This window comes from Danio aesculapii, chromosome 7 (genome assembly GCF_903798145.1).
Source record: "Danio aesculapii chromosome 7, fDanAes4.1, whole genome shotgun sequence".
Classification (NCBI taxonomy): Eukaryota; Metazoa; Chordata; class Actinopteri; order Cypriniformes; family Danionidae; genus Danio; species Danio aesculapii.
In genome coordinates, this window is record NC_079441.1 from 8,449,492 (window position 1) to 8,475,120 (window position 25,629).

Consider the following 25,629-nt stretch of genomic DNA (forward strand, 5'->3'; position numbering starts at 1 on the left):
AGCAGTGTACTGTCGCTGTGACACGTTACCTGATCCTTGATAAACTGTCCGACGTGCACTGACTGCTGGAGCTCAGACGCATGCAAAAGTATCTGTAGATTCAAATGCAATTTCTGAACTCAAAGTAGTAGGGTTGGGCGATGTCGACCAATTTGGCATCGAACAATGTCTAATGTGAAACATCGTGATGGACTATGGCATGGTCGTCTTATTCTTAATGAATATATAATTAATTTAAAACATTAATTTACCCATAACCAAATCATAAATAAATAAATAAAGATAAGTTACACACACTGACTTTTTCCGCAGGAATCTGGCATGAATAGGCAGAGTGATTGTGTCATTATAACTGCGTCAACAAACTTGGATAGTAATAAAGGTGCACAACCATGCATGCATACGCTGCAGCGCACGACTGTCTATGTGTGTGTGGTCACGTGATGTGCGTTTTCAGCGGTATAGTGTGGATGGAGAGCTGTTCAGAAATGCTAGATGAAACACCAGTGTGGACGTGGATCGTTTTCTTTCTAAAATGCCATTTTTAAACTAAGATGTGTAAACGGAGCCTAAGTGTGCATTTTTGGCAAGCGGATTGCTTCTGCGGCGGGGGCAGGGCGGAGGATCGCGATGCAAGTAGTGTTTCACGATTAACTGTATCACAATCATGATATCAACAACTGTACGGTTATATGACAAGACACTGTTGCGATTATATTAAATACATAATAACAAATACTTTCTGAGAATAGTTTTCCGATTTCCGTACTTGTAAAAATCTGATTAGTCCTCTGGCTCAGTCTGTTAGCACAAGGGGTCTGTTCTTCGTACGTAGATTACTCAATTAGCCAGATTTGGCTATTGACGATTTGACACAATCAAGAATCATTTCATTCTTCAAAACTCATTAGAGAGTTATTGTCATAGCAACAGGTCTGGTAGCTCAAACCTGCTCAGGAGCAACAGCTTATTTCATATTACCAGGATTAGATCGGGTCATTTCAAGCAAAGGTAATACTGAAAGTATGTATTGAATGCGAGCGGCAACCTCCCGCTCTCCCTCGTGAAGCTAATAGAGAAGTAACTGAAACTGCAATTCATCGACTCGCCTTTAGGGGCTGGCTCCAGGAATTCCAGATGTCCACTGACTGCAATGCTAAATTGGCCAATTTTACAGCTGATAAAAACATGTTTACAGCCGGGTACAAAAGATGGTTTTGGTGCATATAGCTAATATTACCCTTCATGACAACTGTGAGGGGGTAAATTTTTTAATAACTTATCCGTTTCTGCGACGCAGTGGCGCAGTAGATAGTGCTGTCACCTCACAGCAAGAAGGTCGCTGGTTCGAGCCTCGGCTGGGTCAGTTGGCGTTTCTGTGTGGAGTTTGCATGTTCTCCCTGTGTTCGCGTGGGTTTCCTCTGGATGCTCCGGTTTCCCCCACAGTCCAAATACATGCGGTACAGGTGAATTGGGGTAGGGTAGGCTGAATTGTCAGTAGTGTATGAGTGTGAATGAGTGCGTGTGGATGTTTCCCAGAGATGGGTTGCGGCTGGAAGGGCATCCGCTGCGTAAAAATGTGTTGGATAAGATGGCGATTCATTCCGCTGTGGCGACCCCGGATTAATAAAGGGACTAAGCCGACAAGAAAATGAATGAATGAACTCATCCATTTAGTTTATAATAGGTTATATTAAGTCTGCATAATTAAGAGCGTGGGCACTTGAGTGACAGCTAGGTCTCACTGATCACCATCATGTCATTCCGGCTGATTAGCCACTGAACTCGCCATTGCATCATATTTTTGTTTTGTTTTATGTGGCTTTACACGGTCGATTGCCTTTTGGAATTATTTCCTACAATTATCAGATAAAATGGCATGCGGTGTGCACTTAATTGTGCTCTCAAATCATTCAAGTTGCCTGTATTTCCCAAGTGAGTGAAATTATATAACTATATACCATCTCTATAAATGTATTTGTTTTATTTAAGATCATTTATCATTTATATTTTTCTCTAGACCTGTAAAGCACTCCAGAATCTGACAGATTGATTAGCTGTAGGCTCTAGAACAGTCATCTGAAACAATGGCATAGGAGTTTTATGCCTGGATTTCATCAATAGCCAAAAATGTGGGGGTGATTTTTGATAACAACCTGTCATTTCAAGCATCTGTAAAACTGCATTTTTTCATCTTAACAATGTTGCCAAACGTCGACATATGCTATTAATGTCTGATGCAGAAAAGCTTATTCATGCTTTTATGACATCTCGATTAGATTACTGTAATGCGTTACTAGGTGGTTGCCCTGTTGGCCTAATTAACAAACTTCAGCTGGTTCAAAATGCAGCTTCTAGAGTGTTTTTAGAACAAAGAAATATGATCATATTACTCCAGTTCTTTCATCATTGCATTGGCTCCCTTTTAAATATCGTATAAATTGTAAAATTTTATTGACCCTCAACGGCTTAGCTCCCCAGTATTTGAGAGAGCTCCTGGTGTATTATAGCCCCTCACAGCCACTACGCTTAATTCATTCTGGACAATTAATTATTCCCAGAATATCAAAATCAACTGTAGGCGGTAGATCTTTCTCATATCTGGCACCTAAACTCTGGAACAGCCATCCTAGCACAGTTCGGGAAGCAGACACACTCTGTCAGTTTAAAACTAGATTAAAGACGCATCTCTTTGCATTAGCATACACATAAAACACGAATGCTGTTGAAATCCAAATCCTCTAAAGGATTGTTAGTCTGCATTATTTAGGGCACCCGGAGCCGGGAACACTTCCTAAAAAAAGACATTATAATTTGAACGGCGTCTGTTTTTTTTTTTTATTATTCCTGAGGCTTCCATAATCCTGGACCAGGGCGTATCCTGAGCAGCTGCTCTGGTGGTCATGGAAAAGTGGAGAGCATGAGACTGATCTGTAATACCCCAGTGACCTGAAGTGATCCTGAAGGGCCAGCCTGTACACCAGCCGGTGACCACTCCCACCTGCAGCTTCTCAACAATGGACGTCCAGCGTTCTCCAACCTCCAGTGCCTAGACTGCAGCTCTGCACAAGACATTTGGCCATAGGAAAAATGGTCATGCCCAACTGAGCATGGTTTCTCTCAAGGTTTTTAAATTCTTCACTTTCGCCAATTGGTGAATTTTTTCCTTGCCGCTACCGCCACTGGCTTGCATGGTTCGGGACCTGTAGAGCTGCGCATCAAGGGATTTGCTCTTCAGTGTTTGAACTCTCAGCAGTGAATATTAAACCACACTGAACTGAACTTCAACACAAAACTGAACTGAAACTGTTACAATATACTATAATCTTTAAATATAATATAATCTATGTGAAGCTGCTTTGACACAATCTACATTGTAAAAGCGCTATATAAATAAAGATGAATTGAAAAAAAATGTTGAATCACTGAATGCCTCCTCAATTGTAAGTCACTTTGGACAAAAGCGTATGCTAAATGTTTACCAAATGTAAGTTCATGCTTCATTTTAAAAAACCCTGACATTTCTGCTTTTCAAATCAAAAACCCATTTGTACATAAATGCTGTACGAGTCTAAAATAGTGTAAGAGTTCTAGTGTAAGAGTCTAAAATATCATATGCATTTGTTTCTATGGCAAAACATGTCTTTTTCACCAAAGAAGGTCCATACTGGCTCCAAAGGCAGATACTGATTAGATCAGGGCCTGGTGTGTGGACTTTGGGGGTTTTACGATGTGGTCACATGTTGATTGGTCAGTTTGAATGTCTCAGTATTTGGGCTTTGGTCACATGGTCAAGAAAGATACAAAATAGATGTTAAACTTTGCTCTGGCTCTTTTCCTGCTCTGGAGTCTATCTTCTCTGGCTCTACTGCTCTTAGGCTTTCTTTGAGGCCTACTTACTCTCTTTGTCCCTCCTTCTACCTCTGATAACTTTATTTTACATTTAAGCTAGGTACAACTGTTATATGTTTTAATCATTTCATATTTTACCATTTTAGACAGTTATTTGTAACTAATTCAGTTGTAACCATAGCAAGTTATTGTCATTAACTCATTTCATTATCAAGTATTTGTGAATTACTTTTGATTTAACATCAACACTTAATTGCTCCATATTGTAATACAATACAATCACATAATACCAACGCTCCCCCACAATACAATCACATAATATCAACGCTCCCCCACATTTATAGCTATTAATACTGCCCTTATTTTTGTTTTTGGAATAAGATTGCAGAAGAATGGGTTGACTAGAAATGTACAGTTTTTTACCATCATGCCGATAACCTTTTAGTCACTCGGCAGAACTACAGTTCGAACCGCTGTGGTTAAAACCTATTCTTACACTAGCGAGCACAACAACAGCAACAAACATTGTATAAATGCATTTGTATGTAAACTAAATTTGGTTAAATGCAACACACAAAGCTACACGAGGATTTACATAGCAAGCGCACTGGATATAAATATAATACAAATTCACCAGTTTTTGAAGACAAACAATACACATGACAGCAGTCAGACAGTCTGATTTATTGGTTTACATAAAACGCCTTACGAGCATGAAATACAAACACAAGCAAAACAAAACCATTAAATATTGATATCAACGATGCGAACGTCTCACAATATTTCACTCTGGGCTCAGTTCTAATAAGCCTGTCTTCAGCTTTCATTAATAATGTATCTAGGCGGAACAGGAGTATATTGCATACGCATTAGAAACAAGCTGCTTTAAATAACAAAAGAAGACAGTAAGATGTTAGTGTTTATTATTAATGAACCAATCAGGCCGTCTCCAATGTATAAACAAGACAGGGTACATTTACTATCCTACTCCAGCGATCGCAGATCCTTCACTTTTTTATACTCTTGCATATTAGGGCTGAATGATAAATTGACATATAACTGCATTTGCGATTGTATTGCACGTCATGAGGAAAGTACGGTGGTATGATCAATGGTAAATCTCCTCCAGAAGGCCAGAGGGAGCTCTTTCTCTCTCATAAGTACCACAGAACAACCAAATATCCCCTGAAGAAACCCAGGATATACCAGTCTATGGGAAATAGGAATGGGCGATAGCAATTATTTACTTTCTGATCTGATACCAAGTGTCGTTGATGTCGATACTGATACTTCAATTAAATATTTTATAGTGATTTGATAGTTTTTTTTTTATCACCTACAGTATTATCATTAAATAAAAGACAATTCCTTTTTACATTTGTTAAAATTACAAAACATTATTAATTAAACAAAAATTGACTAGCCTATATAACTAGCTCTAAATATAACCAATACTAAACAAGTATTAGTACCGGGTTGGACCCCCTTTTGCCTTCAGAAATGCTTTAATCCTTCATGGCATAGATTCAACAAGGTATGGAGATTTTGGTCCATATGGACATGATAGCATCACATAAGCCTCATTCACACTACAAGCGACTTGCAGCGGCAAGCAACCATTTATTTCAATGGAGAGTGAGCGACTTCCGGCTACCCACATCTACGCGAGCGAGAGCGACCTTTGGTGACCAGGTAGGCATGTTGAGTGATGCAACAAAAAGTTGAGAATCTTTCAACTTTATGCAAATGAAGTGCGACTTTTAAGCGACAGCCAATAGGAGAACCAGTAGAGCTCATGGGATTCTCTCTCAGATCACTCCGAGTCGATTGTATTCTCCGTGCTGTAGCCCTACATAGACCTGCATTTGCAGCAGATCGACACTCAGAGCGACAGGCAGCTGTAAAGTCACTGCTAGTTTGAATTAGGCAACAGTTGCTGCAGATTTGTCGGCTGCACACCCATGATGTGAATCTCTCATTCCACCACATCCCAAGGGTGCTCTATTGGATTGAGTTTTGGTGACTGTGGAGGCCATTTGAGTACAGTGAATTCATTGTCATGTTCAAGAAACCAGTCTGAGATGATTCGCGCATTATGATATGGCCCGTTATCCTGCTAGAAGTAGCCATCAGAAGATGGGTACACTGTGGTCATAAAGAGATGAACATGGTCAGCAACAATTGTTGAGCGTCAAGTTGACTTGATGCTCAATTGGTACTAATGGGCCCAAAGTGTGCCAAGAAAATATCCCCCACACCATTACACCACCACCACTATCAGCCTGAACCATTGAAACAAGGCAGGATGGATCCATGCTTTCATGTTATTGATGCCAAATTCCGAATGTCGCAGAAGAAATCGAGACTCATCAGACCAGGCAACGCTTTTCCTATCCACTATTGTCCCATGTTGGTTAGCCTGTGTGAATTGTAGCCTGTTTCTTGTTCTTAGCTGATAGGAGTGGCAGACGGTGTGGTCTTCTGCTGCTGTAGGCCATCCGCCTCAAGGTTGGACGTGTTGTGTGTTCAGAGCTGCTCTTCTGCACACCTCGGTTGTAACGAGTGCTTATTTGAGTTACTGTTGCCTTTCTATCAGCTGGAGCCAGTCTGGCCATTCTCCTCTGACCTCAGGCATCAACAAGGCATTTGCGTCCACAGAACTGCCACTCACTGGATATTTACTCTTTTTCAGACCACTCTATAAACACTAGAGATGGATGTACGCGAAAATACCAGTAGATCAGCAGTTTCTGAAATGCTCCAGCCCTGACACGAACAACCATGCCACGTTCAAAGTCCCTTAAATCCCCTTTCTTCCTCATTCTGATGCTCGTTTGAACTGCAGCAGATCATCTTGGCCATGTCTACATGCCTAAATGCATTGAGTTGCTGCCATGTGATTGGCTGATTAGAAAATAACGAGTGCTTGGACAAGTGTACCTAATAAAGTGGCCCGTGAGTATATGTAGTATTTGTGTGTTAACATAAGCAGCATTTACTACAATAGAAGCCATAGTTCACTGAGAAGTTAATATTGCAATGATTATTTGCGATTTGACTGTCACATGTTGATACTGCATGTTATATCTTTGCGTATTTCAAACTACTAAAATGTCAATAAAAGTCACTTTGTTGAACTGTAGAGTTGAATTTTCAACATCAAACATCAACAGAGCAGAGATCTACATCCCATAATGCAATTCACAACCGTAAATAAACGGAAAACGCTTGTGAATCACAAACTGTTCAGTAACAGAGATTTTTTTGTTATTGATTACAGAGCCAGTTTTATAGACAAATGCACACGGAAATCACACGCAATTCATCGTTCAGCCCTTCTTCTGCAAAACTTATTTCTCAAGCTGCATCTCGAAGTAACATCTGAGACTCGCCAGTACCTCAAATCCTCGTTTTGTCCCCAAATTGCCCAAGGTTTCAATCTGAAAGTGCATCAGTCCTTTGCAGGATTTCAAACAAATCTGCTCTCCTCTGATCTCTTCATCTCATCTGTTCACCTGTCCATCACAGTTCACAATCCTCAGGTGTAAAAGAAAGCTTTTAAAGGAACACACGAGTGTGCTGATGGGGATTCCTTAGGTTTTTTTATGTATTAGTTTGAAGCGGAGGCTTATATGTGTGCTTTTTTAATAATTTTTTTTCAAATGGCAATCTTTTGTCATTGTTTAATGGAGAGAAGATTTTTCAACACATTTCTAAACATAATAGTTTTAATAACTCATTTCTAATAACTGATTTATTTTATATTTGTCATGATGACAGTAAATAATATTTGACTAGATATTTTTCAAGATACTAGTATTCAGCTTAAAGTGACATTTAAAGGCTTAACTAGGTTATTTGGCAAGTTATGGTAATTAGGCAAGATAATGTATAACGATGGTTTGTTCTGTAGACAATCGAAAAAAAATATTGCTAAAGGGGCTAATAATATTGACCTTAAAATGGTTTAAAAACTGCTTTTATTCTAGCCGAAATAAAACAAACAAGACTTTCTCCAGAAGAAAAAATATAGGAAATACTGTGAAAAATTCATTGCTCTGTTAAACATCATTTGGGAAATATTTGAACAAGAAAAGAAATCCCAGGAGATATATATTTTTTCAAATATTTTCCAAGTGTTTAGTGTACTATTATTTTTCATTTCATTTGTTTAGTTAACAGGGATATTTTACATTAATAAAACATTTCTGCAAATGTACAAGAATTAGCTGAAGGCTATTTTCCATCTGTAGTCCCTGGACAGAATGTTAAATGTCACCCTAAAGAAAATGTAAAACAATACAATTACATATCACAATTCATAAAAAATAAATGAAAGTGCCCATTTTTAATTAATGATTTTAATGTTGACATACTGTAAATGAGTACTAATAACCCATATATTTAATTTAACCTTAAACACTTCATATGTTGGTATTCTTTAAAGTTGTTGGTTAAAATATTCTATGTATTTTAGATGCTGTGTATATAAAATATGATATATAATTATCCTCTTCAAACACAAGAGATTGTCAGTAAATAGATAAATAAAACCTTTTTCCAACTTTAAACTTTTGAATTATGATTTTTAGTGCATCATATAGTGCTGCTAATTTTTTTCCCTCGCCGCTGTCGTCATTGGCTTGCATGGTTTGGGACCTGTAGAGCTGCGCATTGATGGATTTGCTCTTCAGTGTTTGGACTCTCAGTAGTGATTATTAAACCACACTGAACTGAGCTAAACTGAACTGTACTTAAGATCTGAAAACTGAACTGACACTGTTTCAATTCACTATAATCTTCTATGTGAAGCTGCTTTGACACAATCTACATTGTATAAGCGCTATACAAATAAAGGTGAATTGAATTGAATATAAAATAATCCTAATTATTCTAAACATTTAGATTTTAGAATTATTATAAAACTATGATATATACATTTTAGTCTAATTATTTTAATATAATATTGTATATAATTAAAATATAATAAAAAAATTGAAATTTAAGAGGCTAATAGCTCTACATAAATAAGTTGGGTTAAGGATTCATCAGCAATCGTTAATTGGCAGGAACCATCATAAAACTGTGCTTGAAATAAAAACACACACACACACACTTTTATACAAACACAACAGCTGAATTTAACTTATTTCATGAATAATGTTAATCGGTATGTTACTGTATTTTAAAGTTGCATTGTGAAAATGACTGTATATTTCAAAGTTATACAATACTGTAATTTATATTTATATATACATACATATACATACATACAGCAAGGTAGATGGTGCTGTAAATATAAATACAGTGTTTTGTTGTAATTGATTTACAGTAAGTTACTGGTACACTGCTGCCAGTAAGTTACTATAGATCCTACAGGAAATTGTTACAGGGATACTCTATCCCCCATGGTTGTTAATGATTTTTGTAAATTACACAGTATTTAACTGTAATCTGAATTATAGTGTCTTGCTGTGTGACAGAGAAGCAGTATGATACTGTATTTTAAAGTTGCATTGTAAAAATTGCTGTCTGTTATACAGTAAAGATATACAATACTGTAAATATGTATAGCAAGATGAATGATACTGTAAATGTAAATACAGTATTTTTGATGTAATTGATTTACAGTAAGTGACAAACTGCTGCCGTAAAGTTACTCTAGATTCTACAGGTAATTGTTAACAGTGATACTCTATCCCTGTAATGTAGGGACGCTGACAATGGAGTTGGGGATCCACGAGCAGTTTATTAAAGAGAAGTCGTGCAGGAATGGTCGAAAACAGGAGCATGAAATTAATACAAAATACGTAGTCAAAATACAGACAAATGGCAAAGAATCAAAAATGGTAAACAAGCAAAAGGTCAAAACACTGGAAGGCTAGACAAGGGAAAATGTTTTGTAATGTTAACAGAAAAACAAGACTCAGCAAAGTGTCTGTGAATGTGAGCGGTATATATACTCTGTGTAATCAGTAATTATTCTGATTATTGTCACCTGTGGCAGGAGTTGCTAAGAGTGCAATAAGTGCAAAGAGTTCTGGGAGTTGTAGTGTGGTAGGAATACCGGAAGTAATTTCCAGCGGATAAAACACCACTGGCGATCACAACAATCCCCTTATTCCAGGGGTGGCGAACCCGCGGCTCGCGAGCCGCTTGCGGCTCTTTTACTGCTCTTGTGCGGCTCAACCTCTCGCGCGATTTAACATACATTAACCAATTGACTAATGCCCCATTCACACGGGGCTTCAGCGTTGCTCGCTGCAGAAGCTGGGAGTAGCTCAACTTTTCAAGCGCCAACGGACGCGTCAGCCAATCAGATCGCTGTATGCAAATACACCTGCTAGACAGTGGCCTATTGCTGACTGCATTTCATTTTCTGATGCTTCTATGACGATCGTTTCAGCTCTAACTTCAGACACGCCTTCAGTCAAGAGTTGACACCATAGACTGTAAAATATATGGACGTAGCATCCGTGACGTCACCCATAGGTTTCTGAAGAGCGCAAAAGAAGCCACAAGTAGGCGCGGCCAACCGTCGCCATTTTGTTCGCGCGTCATCGCTCCCACGGCGGGATACCAAACAAGGGCAAAGAGGCGGAGAGTGAGCGGAGCTCCAGACACCTGCTGGCCCTTTGCTTAGACCTGGCAGACAGACTTTACTTTGGGAAAAACGCTTAATACTCTATTACCTGCGACTCGCTTGTGTTCTGACCACATGTGCTTGGCTGTACACTATATCAATAAAGTGATTTGACTTTCAAAAACACTGTTGTAATACATTGAGCCACTAAACATTGCTCTTATGACGTTTTTCTACAGGAGGAAAACGCGAATGACTTCCAAACACTTCAAATATAGTCTGTGTTAGTAAATGCAAGACTATTGATGAACTCCAGCATAACACTGTATGACAACGCTTCAGATGACTGTTCTAGAGCCTACAGCTAACCAATCTGTCACATTCTGGAGTGCTTTACGGGTCTAAAGAAAAATATTAATGATAAATGATCTTAAATAAAACAAATACATTTATAGAGATGGTATACAAGTGTATAACTTTACTCACATGGGAAATGAGGCCACGTGAATGGTTTGTGAGCACAATTAAATGCACACAGCATCCCATATCATCTGATAATTGTAAGAAATAAGTCCAAAAGGCAGCTGACTGTGTAAAGCCACATAAAACAAAACAAAAATACGATGAATATGCCGAGGTCAGTGGCTAATCTGCCGGATTCAGCTGAGGTGAAGTGACGGCGACCAGCGAAACCTAGCTGTCACTCAAGTGGCCACGCCCTTAATTATGCAAACTTAATATAACCTAATATAAAGGAAATGGATGAGTTATAAAAAAATTCACCCCCCTCACAGTTGTCATGGAGGGTAATAATAGCTATATGAACCAAAATGGTTCTTTGTACCAGGCTGTAAACACTTTTTTTTCTGCTGTAAAGTTGGCCATTCTAACAGTGGGCTCAATTGCACTTTGCTCTATTATGGAGCCAGGACTAGCGGAATTTTGATGAATTGCAGTTTCAGTTACTTCCGTATTGGCCTCCCGAGGGAGAGCGGGAGGTTGCCGCTTGGTTGACACTGAAGCCCTGTGTGATTGGGGCGCAACACGAGTGACGTGCAGTTCGTTAATATCAATCGTCATGGCAGAGTCAGGAAAGCGTACAGCTAAGCGTAAATACGAAGATGAGCGCAGAACATTTTTATCTGAATGGGAGGATTTATATTTTTTTGTTGAAAGAAATGGAAAGCCATTCTGCTTGATATGCCAGACTTCGTTGTCACATTTTAAGGCTTCAAATCTCGAGCGCCATTTCACCTCTCTCTATTCTGCCGTAGCCCGGGAATTTCCCAAAGGCAGTGAACTTCGCATCTGTTGTGTGGCTCTTTGCAGTGATAAAGTTTTTTTTTTGGCTCATCATGCCAAACAGGTTCGCCACCCCTGCCTTATTCTATCCCTATATACATTTTAATCTAATCATTTTACTATAAATTAAATTACACAGAAATTACATTGATAATAGCTCTAATACATAAATATGTAGGGTTAGGGACTGCTATTTAGCAGGAACCATCAACAAATAAACACAGATACACACATTTTTATACAAACACAACAGCTGAATTTTTGACACACTCCTTTCATGAATAGTTAATCATACACACCACTAACATGTGCGTCTACAGCTTCAAAACTAATAAATATGAGAGTCATTCCAAGCAGACGGTACAGTTCATTAAGTCCAAATGTTTGTTGGATTCATATTAAAAACTTGCTGATTTACAAGCGGCACAGTTTGACCTTAAAGAAAGGCAGTGAGCAATGGAGTGTTATAGCGGGATTAAATGCTATCGGAGTGCCTCAATCAGACACACCAGCAGATAGGCAATGAAGTGCACTTCGCTGGATTCAAACCATTCAGTCTTGTTAGCACTTAGTGTCATAGTGATGTACTACCAATACAAGCATGCAAAAATTGTTCAGCACACACGCACACCTGACATTTTCATCTGAGCTCATCGCAACATTTCATGCAACATTTCAAGTCAAATCCCATTCGGCTGCTTTGATCATGCAATGTAATAGAAAGAGTTCATTAACAATTGCCTGTATAGCTCGCGATACAATGTTGTTTTCCATTCATTTATGCTTTCAGATTGCTTTATGGGACCTCGATCACCTGCTCTGACAAGCTGATGTTGAAAATTTAATGGCATTTTAGTTGCACTAGCATAGTTTCAAATCAGTTTAAGGCCTTTAGATGTAATGAGATATTATTGAATATTTAGTAAGCCTATATAACCACCAAATTCAGTGATTAAAAAAGACCTGCCAGTTCATTTTATCAAATAAATATCATGTTTTTTTATGTTTGTTATGATGAGTGTTTTTTTTTTTTTTTATTAGGATTTTGCTTATCCTGTGTGTTTTGTTGTCTTATAGGTTCCCTATCGTGATACCATCCAGACTGTGAATGGCTGCTGGTTAAGGAATAGGCTATAAAACAGAAATACCACTAGCACCAGAGGAGCTCATTTCCAGCATGACTGCAGCTAGGTTGAGAGCTCCTGGCTTTGTCGTCATATTTTGTGGTAAACAAATTGTGTGGTAAGTGGTTTACACTTCACTACGAATATCTAATGCCCAACCAAAACAGTTAGCACATCAGTTTCTAGCAGTTTTTTCAACATAGGCTCATTCTGAAAACATAGCCCTATATACATTTCTGGAGATAACGAATTATGTAGCCAGAGGTACATATGGCTGCATTTTGTCTTTAAAACAAAAACAACAGTCCACAATCTCTGTGTGGACTGTTTTTTTTTGCTGTTACCAGTTTGTTCAGTAGCTTGGCAGACTTGTGACAGAGTTGACTGTGACAATGGGGTTCGAGTCCAGCAAAGAATGGTTCCAAAAAGCAGGCAAGACAAAAAAAATAGCCAAAAAATAATAAACAAGTAAATAACAGGGTGAGAATGTGGTAAAATCTGAAACCGTGGTAAAAATCAGGCGAGGGCTTTTATTTTTCTGGATTGCTTTTGAAAACACTGTCGGTTGGGTTTAGGGAAGAGGGTGGGTGGGTCAACGGTGCTTTTAAAAACACTATCAGTTGGGTTTAGGGAAGGGGGTAGGTGAAGGTTGGTCAGTCAGTTGACAGTGGCCTCTGGTGGATTTACGTGAGAACAGCAGGTGTAAATGGCACTCCCGAGAGAAATTTAAGATTTAAAAAAGCGTACACAGCAGCCTCTGGTAAAATCTCGAAAACAAAAACTGCAAAAAAAAAAAACCCTCCTGGGATGTATTTGGCTTTGGCTCTCTCCAGAAATGTATATAGGAGTACGTTTTCAGAATGAGCCTGTGTTGTTTTTTCTTTTGGTCATAAACATACAGGACCCTCACTGTTTATGGTTTTTGTGCCCGATAAAGCCGCCTAAATGTAAACATATTTTATCATAAATATTTTTTATTTATTTGTAGCTTAAAGCTATTTGTCAGTCGCACATAAAATGCATTCGACCGTGAGGTGAACTATCTGCTGCTGCTTTTAGCAGTATGGCAATAAATGGTATTCAAAATAGAATTTCACACTGAATTAAGCACATAATCAGTACCTGAGGAGTTTATTATCATAGTAGTTTATGGCTTATGTTTGTTGTTGTGCTGCAATGTGGCAGAATGAAAAGTATCTTTGAGAAATTTAAAGTTTCTAAAACAGAAATTTAGGGTGACACAGTGGCTCAGTGGTTAGCACTGTCACCTCACACCAAGAAGGTTGCTGGTTCGAGTCCTGGTTGGGCCAGTTGGTGTTTCTGTGTGGAGTTTGCATGTTCTGCCCGTGCTGGCATGGGTTTCCTCCAGGTGGTCTGGTTTCCCACACAGTCCAAACGCATGCGCTATAGGTGAATTGGATAAACTAAATTGGCCGTAGTGTATGAGTGTGTGTGAATGTAAGCGTTTCCCAGTAATGGGTTGTGGCTGGAAGAGCATCCGCTGTGTAAAAAATATGCTGGAATAGTTGGCGGTTCATTCCACTGTGGCGACTCCTGATAAATAAGGGACTAAGCTAAAGGAAAATGAATGAATGACTGAATAAAATAGGAATTTCGCATGTCTTTTGCAGGACAAAAACTTGTTTTATCACATGAAGTCAGAACATGCTGTTATATATACACTAAAAGTCACATACACTAGGGCTGGGCAATTTGGCCTAAAATCAAAATGTCGATTAATTGAACATTTTAAATCTATTACGATTAATGATTAATTATTTTATTTATTTGTTTATTTTTTGCCTTCATAGTTCACTGACAAGCTTTGTACAGTAAATATGCTCACATATTACCAGTAAGAGATTTCTGAGTGAAGGGTGCATTACTAGATTTGAAAATAATTGAAGGAAACACACACTACTATCTATGATTATTTATTTAATATCAACGTTGAACAACTAAAATTAAAACACACATTGTCTAAAACCAACAGTCAATTTTTTCTGATATAAAAGTGAAAATAAAAAAACTTTATACAAAATTAATTATTTTCAATGTTTTTCATATTAAAAGTCGAAAATAAGCAGTATCCCTTCTAAATAAAATAACGCTTGTATATCCTGTAAATAATATTTTAAATAGTGCATTTCTTGCATCTTCGGTAAACAAATATTTTAATGTAAATAATAATTTTAATATAAATGGAATATATGCTGTCTCTTGGCATCTCTGGCGCAGCTTCCAATCATCATCAATGTAGTGCAAAGTAAGGCTCAAGAATGGGTCTGTTATCCTACCTGACCAGAGATCAAATATGGCTGCAAAGGGGCCACAGAAGTAGAAATCAGCCTCAGACTTTTAAGGCTGATTTAGGGGCCGATTACACCGAACGTGCTTTATGTATTGAGAGGCACCTTTTTTTATGGTTTACTAACACAAGTGTTTTGCGCGCTGTTTATGCACCCTGCGCGCCTCGCATTTTATGCGCCCTGCTGCGCCTCGCCTTTTTGCCCTTGTGCGCCGTGCGCTCACAGTTGAAAAAAAGTCAACGCTGAGCGGAAAAAGCGCGTTACGTCAGTTGCGTCTCTTTCATTCTCCAATCAAATGAAAGCAGAGGCGGGGTTTCCGTTGAGGTGCCTGCAGTGTTTGTGTTGTCAAAACAACAACGGAGACTTTTGAAGATGGAGGAGAGACTTGTGGTTGCTGTTTTGAGTGATCCGGTGCTGTATGACCACAAATCTTGAATATCGCAATATTATTAGATATTAAAATTATATTAATAATCAACAGCAATGCTCTCGCACAATATACAGCTGATTCAGTCGTTGCCTAGCGACAAAATAAGCGAACCGCGCTCCTTTTTTTTCTTGTCAACAAAAAAGGCAGCGTGGTGTGCCTCGCGTTTTTGGAACGTAAATGTGCATGTGATCGGCCCCTTGTACTTCTGCATCTATTGATCGCCTCTCCGTGCCACCCACACTCGTCAGCGCTACCAAACCCACCAATCAATGAGCTTGCGCTACACATCGTTGTGACGTGTAGTTAAATTTTTTGAGAGGTGTGTGGGTATGCGAATGATGCACTGGACTATACGCGTGTGTTCGACGAAGAAGAATAAGGGCGTACTCACTCTATGTACAGTTGCCTTGAACCAAGTCGAAGCACGCTTGTCCCCCCTTCCCTCTGCCCCGGCGGCCTGCACTCACATTGCTTCCGAGCTGAAGCACGCTTACGTCATCGATGATGCGCTGCTCGGTTTAACAGTAGAGAAGCGCTGTCACCCAGCACAGTGGAGATTTCTTTAGTTATATCATTTTAGTGGATAGGGATGCAGTGACATGCAGTCAAATAATTCGCTGAACAGATCCAGCACATTTGACGCTCATAAACAATCATAAAGTCCTCGTGCTGTAGGTATTAGGAGGTTTACTAAAGGTGCAGCTGTCGTGCAGTGAGGGGTTTGCGTCTTTAATAATCTCCGACAGTTTGTGTTCATTGAACTGTAAGAATGATTAATAAATCCATATGAAACAGTCCCATAAAAGTCACGTCTCGTCTTCAGTTTCGGGCTCAGGCACACTTTGCACTCACACTATAAGCGTACCACACCAAAGTCCAAGTGAACCGTGCTCTGGCACACCTCTTCCAACCGGGCCAGGGCTGGCCAACCGAACCATGCCTGAGCCAGATTCAGAGCACTCACACTTCTCAAACGAACCGGGAAACGTGCCTGGGCATGGTTCGGATAGCATAGTGTGAGTACGCCCTAAATAAACCTTAACAGAGTGCGGTCACGTGACTCCATATGCGGTAGGGAGAGTAATTGAAAAACTTACCTGGAAAAATTCTATCGATTATAGGTTCTTAATGTTGATTTCAATTACTTTTATATTAATTGCCCAGCCCTAGCATTTAGCACTGAATACAGCACATAATCTGTACCTGAGGAGTTTATTGTCATAGTAGTTTGTTTTGCCGCAACATCATGGAAGTAGGAAGTTTCATCACAAAAATTATAGTTTCTAAAATAGGAATTTCACAAGTGGCAGATGATTAGGACAAAAACTAATTATAATATGTAAAAGAGAAAAAAAATACACAGAGAATGTCTTCGTTGGTGAGTAAATTCTGGGTAAACTACTGTTGCTTTCTTTAATCCAAATTATTACAACAGATATTGATTCATTCACTCATTCAATTTCCTTCGGCTTAGTCCCTTATTTATCAGAGGTCGTCACAGCGGCATGAACCGCCAACTATTCCAGCATATGTTTTACACAGCGGATGCCCTTCCAGCTGCAACCCAGTAATGGGAAACACACATACACTGCCATTTACACACACACTTATACACTACAGCTAATTTCATTTTACCCAATTCACCTATAGCGCATGTCTTTGGACTGTGGGGGAAACCGGAGCACCCGGAGGAAACCTACGCCAACACGGGGAGAACACAGAAATGCCAACTGACCCAGCCGGGACTCAAACCAGTGACCTTCTTGCTGTGAGAGGACAGTGCTAACCACTGAGCCACCGTGCCACCCACACAAACTGATATACGAATTAAACAGCAGACATTTTCTTTAGAATAATGCCCTGAATCCACAACAACAAGACCAGGATATTCGTATTAAGACTATTTTATGTTGACTTTAAAGCCAAACACCTCTATAGGGAAAAGAAAGGCCGCGGGACGTGCTGAGCTCAAGGTTACGATATCACTCTGCAGGAGCAAACTGCACAAAAACACACACCGTCCTCTCACACTGGGACAGTTTAGAGAGATTACAGCCCTCACACCACAAAACGCATTTCAGTTTCTTCAGAAGGCCATCTTTTATTCCTCCCTCTCTTCTTTAATGCACATATGCACAAACACCCTATTAAATCAGAGTCTAAAACACACACACATGCTTTCATCTCTCCGTTATTACTTGCTCAACAGGGTGAGAGGATATAATCTGCCGTCCTGTAACACCTGCTTAGTTGTCTCTAGTTTATATTCTCCACCATGTGAACACATGCATCATTTCTTTGCTATATACAGTTGAAGTCAGAATTATTAGCCCCCCTCCCCCATATGTTTTCCCCCAATTTCTGTTTAATGGAAAGATTTTATTAACACATTTCTAAACATAATAGTTTAAATAACTCATTTCTAATAACTGATTTATTTTATCTTTGTCATGATGACAGTAAATAATATTTGACTAGATATTTTTCAAGACACTTCTATACAGCTTAAAGTGACATTTAAAGGCTTAACTAGGTTGATTAGGCAAGTTATCGTAATTAGGCAAGTTATTGTATAACGATAGTTTGTTCTGTAGACAACTGAAAAAATATTGCCTTATAATTTTGACCTTAAATTGGTTTTTAAAAATTTTAAAACTGCTTTTATTTTAGCTGAAATGAAACAAATAAGACTTTCTCTAGAAGAAACAATACTATCAGACATACTGTGAAAATTTCCTTGCTCTGTTAAACATCATTTGGGAAATATTTAAATAAATAAATAAATAAAGGAGCTCTAACAATTTAGACTGTAAATCAAGCTATTCTCTGAGATTTACTTAAGATACAATTAGGCTGCTGATAAATTACAGAGAAAAAAGCAAACTGTGTAGATGGTAAATGAGGACAATTAGAAGACAAGCACGTTCATAAACAACCCACAGTCACAAACACCATAAATAATAGCTGTATGCTAGAAATAGCCTGATTTATGAGCCATAATTCACTTACGGCAAATTAATTTGAGGAGTATATTTAATTTGATATAAGTTCATGACTCAGGTGGTACAACAAAGTATACACTTGACATCGAACACTTTGTCAATGCTAAATTGCACTTTAACGAACAATTTACAGAGATAATGACTCATAATATACAGTTGAAGTCAGAATTATTAGCCCCCCTGAATTATTAGCCCCTCTGTTTTTTTTCATAATTTCTGTTTAACAAAGAGACAATGTTTACACATTTCTAATCATAATAGTTTTATTAACTCAACTCTAATAACTGATTTATTTGATCTTTGCCATGATGACAGTAAATAATATTTGACTAGATATTTTTCAAGACACTTCTATACAGCTTAAAGTGACATTTAAAGGCTTAACTAGGTTAATTAGGTTAACTAGGCAGGTTAAGGTAATTAGGCAAGTTACTGTATAACGATGGTTTGTTCTGTAGACAATCGAAAAAAAATATAGCTTAAAGGGGTGAATAATTTTGACCTTAAAATGGTTCATAAAAAAATAATAACTGCTTTTATTCTAGCCGAAATAAAACAAATAAGACTTTCTCCAGAAGAAAAAATATTATCAGACATACTGTGAAAATTTCCTTGCTCTGTTAAACATCATTTGGGAAATATTTAAAAAAGAAAAAACAAATTCAAAAACAAAGGGGGGCTAATAAATCTGACTTCAACTGTACATTTAGGGTTTTATAGTAAATTATGGCTGCATGATATTGGAAAAAAAACTGAGATTGCGATGTGTAGTTTAGCTGCAATACATATTGCGATATGAATATAATTTTACCAGAGTATTTGAATTAGGGCTGTGCGATTTGGGCAAAATATCTAATTGCATTTTTTTTTTGGACAGATTTTTTAATTTGATTTGGGATTTAATTTTGTAGTCAAGCTTCAGCTCAATAAACTGTCTCATAGCTTCTTACTGCTAAAACTCAGTGAGTGTCAGTAAAAAAAAAAGAACTGAAAAGATATCAACATATATTAGCAAACAACTCTGAAACTGTACTTCGCGTGTTACTAGATTGAGTGTCACTGGCAATACTTTTAGTTGACATTTTAGCAAGACGCTCCTCATATAGCCACCTGTGGTGCCTTTCCTTATGCTGTGGCAACAGTTCTGCGACAGCTCTTACAATTTACCTGGTTTTGGTTGGTGTCTGTGACTGAAACCACGATATTTTCATATTACCGACGTGCGGTTTTTCTTTGATATTAATTTGTCTATTAATGCTTCTGAAGCGGCAGTCGCCATCATCCCACTCGTTCGCGTTTGTTTGTTTGTTTTTTATTGTGGATATTCCGCATAGCTCAGTTGATCAATTCTGATTGGGCAGAACATGTGCTCACTCAATTGGCTAGTAAGACTATACACAAACGGCAGTCGCGCAATTTGCTCTGGGTGGGGAAAGTTAAATAATATATATTTCATATCGCAGCCTCTTGCAATAAGCTAATCGCAATGTTTCAAATCGCGATTTCGATTATTCGCACAGCCCTAATTTAAATAGCTCAATTTGGAAATAATTCAGAATGTTATGTTAATTGGGATGATTTTAAAGGACAGATAATCTGCATAAATTAAACAGATAGCGTTTTGCGGTTCACTGGAACTATTATAACTGTATTCAAGTGCAGAAACTTAATCATCAAATGTAAATAATTAACAATGCATACTAGTCTTCATTGTGTACTAAAATAAACAATATTTGTTAATGTTGTAATTCCTTAAACACATTTAAAATTTCACATTCATAGGCCTTAAAAACAAAGCAAACAAGCAAATGAAAAACTTTGACTTTACTAAGGTTAAACTTCACAATCTACTATAATCCACTCAAATTTCCTAATGGATAAATGAACTAAAACTGAACTAAAACTGAACTGACACTGCAGACTTTTCGATGTGGCTATTGCAGATTTGCACATTGCGTTATTGATGCCAAAACGATATACTGTGAATGATTCATTGGTATAAACTGCAAAGAAACACATCTTCCAGTAGATATCTCATGGATAAAACCAAGTCCTACACTCAAAAACAATGACGTTTGCTACTTGTTCAAGCTACTTATTTAAAATGAGCTGAAACAACACAATTCTTCAGGGGGTTTTTTTTCAGGACAACTTAATAGTTTTATGTTCAATCAAATTAAATCTGTAAAAACTAATAAGTTACCTTAATTTCTTCATGTTGTCATGTTTTACAGTCTATGTCTTTCAGGGTTCTCTGAAAACAGCATTCATTTTTAATCAAGCACTTTTTTAATTTATACCCCAGCATATTGACCTTATTCTCCGCGTACGAGTGGGCGCAGCCATTTGAATCATTTTGGCTCTAAACTTCCGGCCTCATTCACTTCCATTCATTTTTACACGTTAAAAACAGCTCGTTTTGCTGCTTGGTGTTGCAAACTGATATTTTCTTATTATATTATTTTACTTTGTCTGTATTGTAATGCAAACACTTGTTTGTAGAGTGAGTAGTTTGACCGTTTTTTTGCAGTTTATTGTTTCTATTCATTTCTCCCATAGGCAACTGAATCGGAAGTTCTAAAACAATCGCAAAAACGCGCGCACTTCCGCATTGAAGAATAAGGTCAATATAGCGCAATGAAAGCCCTTACTGTACTTAACATATCCCTTACACTTAATATTTACATAAAAAAATGTGAGTTATATTCATAATGTTGACCGTTTTATGTTTAACTTTAACACAATTTGTTAATACTGGTATTATTAAATGCGGTTTCTGAAATATTAATAAAATGTGCATTATTTGTCAGTGTTGCTGTTCAAGATTTAAATGTAAGATTTTTAATTGAAGTATTTCTCTGTGCTTTAGTGCTGTTTTTGACAGTAAAATTGTTAAAATAAACTCATAAATAAACTTAATTGAGACCTCTGATAAGTCGAAGGAAAATGAACGAACGAATGAATGAATGAATGAATGAATGAATGAATGAATGAATAAACGTTATTTCAAGTTTAATTCAAGCCTATCCAAGGACCCATGCTTGTTTTGAAGTATTTTCCAGGCCTTGAAGGGAAACCTTGAAAGGTTATTTCTCCTAAAGAAAATGTTTGCTTTATAAATTGTATATCAATTTCTCTTGTAATAACATGGAAGTAAATGAAACATGATAATACTTAAAGGAATAGTTTATATAATGTTTATATAATGTCATAATGTTATTCAAAATAGTTTACATTAGTTTAACTGTAGTAGTTAGTTGACACATTGGTTGGGAATATCTATTCATTCAAGTTCAAATAGGCAGTGTTGTTATTATACTTAGTTTGTTTCTGAGCTGAAATCTCTTGAGACTTTAAAAAACATGAGTCCAGCAGTTTGGTTTGACTTCTAATAGTCAGCAGTTGTATAGGTCTGCAATGCAGCTTCACGTTGTTTTAAAGTGCAAATATTCAACCTTAAAAAGCATCCTTATGGGAACAATTGGGAATATCCTATTGTGTGTGTTTGTATGTTTAAACAACAAAAAGCATTAGGATCTCACTGTACTGGAAATGAATGTGATGCAAAATAAAACTTCAGGATAAGAGCGCCATCTAAAGGCTATTGTTTATATCACTTCATACCTACAATGCTTTTTTCACAGTATCTTTATTATAATGACATTAATATTATGTTAGATTTTATAGTAAAATCTGCAACATTTATTTTCCATATTTTATTGAGGATCGCTATAAAAATGCTAAACAAATTACTGTTAATACTGTTAATAATATACTCTTTATAACTTATACCTGTATCCTGCACTTGCTGCTATTGCACTGCTGGTTAGACCTAAACTGCATTTCATTGCCCTGTACTTGTACATGTGTAATGACAATAAAGTTGAATCTAATCTAATCTAATCTAATCTAATCTAACTATACTGTTAATAGTTCTTATTCTCTTTAACTCGACTGCATTTTTAAAAAAGTTTGTATTGTATTTTATTGATTTTATTGTGTTTTTATTTGAACTGATTGTTCTAGCTGTTCTGTACGGTGACCTTGAGTGTCATGAAAGGCGCCTTTAAATAAAATGCATTATTATTATTATTAATATTTCACTGTACAAATAAAATGTTAATAAATATATTAATAATATTAGTAGTAGTTTTTATAATGCAACTGTACAATTACAATACTATACAGCTGTCTTAATTTCTTGATTTTTGAGGATATTTATTTACTGTAAATAAGTGGCAATAAGTAATAATAATAATAATAAGAAGAAGATAAATAAGAAGAAAGACATTTAGTACAAGCACTTATAAGACAGATAATGATGATGTTTTTAACGATGTTTTTTGTGATTTTTTTTTTTTTTTTTGGCCATATAAATGTGTGTATATATATATATATATATATATATATATATATATATATATATATATATATTTATATATATATATATATATATATATATATATATATATATATATATATATATATTCTATATTAGGATCTAAGATCTAAAACAGAAAATAGGTAGGTAGAAATTAAGCCAAAGGAAGGTTGTACAACTCTTATTTTTATCCACCATCTTACTTTCTCTCGGATTTCACTCCCCAGAGCATTTGACATGTACCTCACCTAATACACGTAATACAGCCATACAAATAATGTCCTCAATTCAGTCACATCCAATGGCTGTCATCCTCGAACCAATCTTCATCATTGTAAGCTGCTCACTTTTCTGTTTTTCTGCTTTTCTGTTGTCATTTTTCGTGAGACACTTGAATAAATCACGTGTGCTGCGTATGCAACATCTTTAAGTCACGTAAAACAATAAATTGCGGACTGAAATAAACATAATTTGATTATATGGATTGGAATCAGATGTTTTATGAGATTAAATGCAAAATAATTGCAAAAAAAGTAAATAATTAAGAATTTTGCAGGAATTTTTTTTTTGCAGGAACGCAAAAATGTGTGACTTTTTGTTGATTTTGCGATGGATTTAGCGATTACGGAATCGCGAAAAACTAGGGGGTCTGATAAGAGTCCAACTCATTAACAACCAGTGTAAATAACCATGTATGCACACTGTACAAAAAAATTCTTGCTGCCTTCATTTAAGTTGAATCAACTTAAGTTTTCTAGTCACCTCAACCTAAATCAAACTGTTTACAAATATAAAGTTTGTATAACTTAAAAAAAACTGCTGAAACCTGATTAACCTATTACAATAAGTTAAAGCAACATCAAAATATTTTGTTGTTTTGACTTTTGGTCATTACATCATGAGTGCATGAAATATGATTATTTGGTGTCATGGCTTTGCAATCAAATAATGTCATTATAATGGAAGTCAATAGGGCAAAAACAGCCACCAACAACAGAGTAGCCCATTTGAACAAAACACAAGGGTTACATTTTTTTAGATGAATCACGTCAACCTTTCTCGTTATCTCAACTTACATTAATCAAATGGTCTAACAATATTAACTTCATTGTAAAAAGACTCATTGGATAAACTTAAATTACTTCAACTTCTTACACCTAAAAGGATAGTTTTTCCAACTTATGTATTACTGAAAACCATAATAAATTAAGTGGAAACTAAATAATTATTGTAGTTATAACAAGCTGAAGTAATTTAAGTTTTCACTTTGTTTATGTAAATTAATGCAGCACAGTGGCTCAGTGGTTAGCACTGTCGCCTCTGGTTGCCGCTGGTTCAAGTCCCGGCTGGGTCAGTTGGCATTTCTGTGTGGAGTTTGCATGTTCTCCCCGTGTTGGTGTGGGTTTCCTCCAGGTGCTCCGGTTTCCCCCCAGTCCAAAGATATGCGCTATAGCTGAATTGAATAAACTAAATTGGCCGTAGTGTATGTGTGTGAATGTGAGTGTGTATGGGTGTTTCCCAGTACTGGGTTGTTGCTGGAAGGGCATCCACTGTGTAAAAACATATGCTGGAATACTTGGCGGTTCATTCCACTGTGGCGACCCCTGATAAACAAGCGACTAAGCTGAAGGAAAATGAATGAATGTATAAAAATATGGTACTACTATAATAGTAGTAGTATAATAGTATAAAATAACCTATTAAAATAAGTTAAAGCAACATCAGAATATTTGTTGTCTTGACTTTATTGTCATTACATTTTTTTGTACAGTGCATGAAATATTGAACCTCAACACTTTTAATTAAACCTGATTCAGTTAAGTGTAGTGTAAATTTCATTGAAGTTCAGTTCAATAAACTAACCCACCTGTATCCAGAGCTTCGTCTCGGTGTTTGTCGTCATCTCCAGGCTGACGGATGTTCCAGGCCGTGAGAGGAAGCGTCTCCATATCCTCCATGTCCTTCAGGCGTAACATGTCCATATGAGTGCTCTTGGTGAAGTATCTGGGAATGAAGCAGGTTTTCCCCCTCCTGAAGATGTCCTGCAGGATCTCCTCTGTGGCGACCTCATCATGCATGTTCAGGAAGACGGCCACACGCTGGCTGGACAGGTATTTGGGATGCCTGAACAACTAGAGATAGATAATAACGGAAAATACAACTTTTGTGTGTGTATATACACAAAGCAATAAAAAACATTAGTACCTCAACGGGTTGGAAATGAATGTGATGCAAAATACAACTGCAAGATGAGAGCGCCATCTAAAGGATTGTGTTTTACAGGACTTCATGTTTTCCTCACATTATCTTTATTATGATGATATTAATATTATGTAAGATATTATATTACCTCACTGCTTCATAAAATCTGCAACAGAATTTATTTTCCCTATTTTATCACTCTGGAGTGCTGAACAGTAACAATCTATTAAGGGTTGCTATAATAATAAAAATCATTATCATCATCATCATCATCATAATACTAATCAAAATAATGATATTTATAATAATATTTTAATAATCATCATCATAATCATCAAAATAATGATGTTAATATTTTAATAATAATCATCATCATAATAATCAAAATAAAAATAATATTTTAATAATAAACATCATCAAAATAATGCTAATAATACAATTGAA

The 25,629-nt window shown here is 36.8% G+C and overlaps 1 protein-coding gene across 1 annotated transcript in view; it reads right to left on the reverse strand.

Annotated features, from left to right (window-relative positions):
• mthfs (5,10-methenyltetrahydrofolate synthetase (5-formyltetrahydrofolate cyclo-ligase)) overlaps positions 1-25,629 on the reverse strand; it is a 33,559-nt gene that overhangs the window by 1,600 nt on the left and 6,330 nt on the right. The window contains exon 2 of the mRNA XM_056461010.1: positions 24,851-25,115. Coding sequence (XP_056316985.1) covers positions 24,851-25,115 — 265 coding nt within the window. The remainder of the gene's footprint in view (positions 1-24,850; positions 25,116-25,629) is intronic.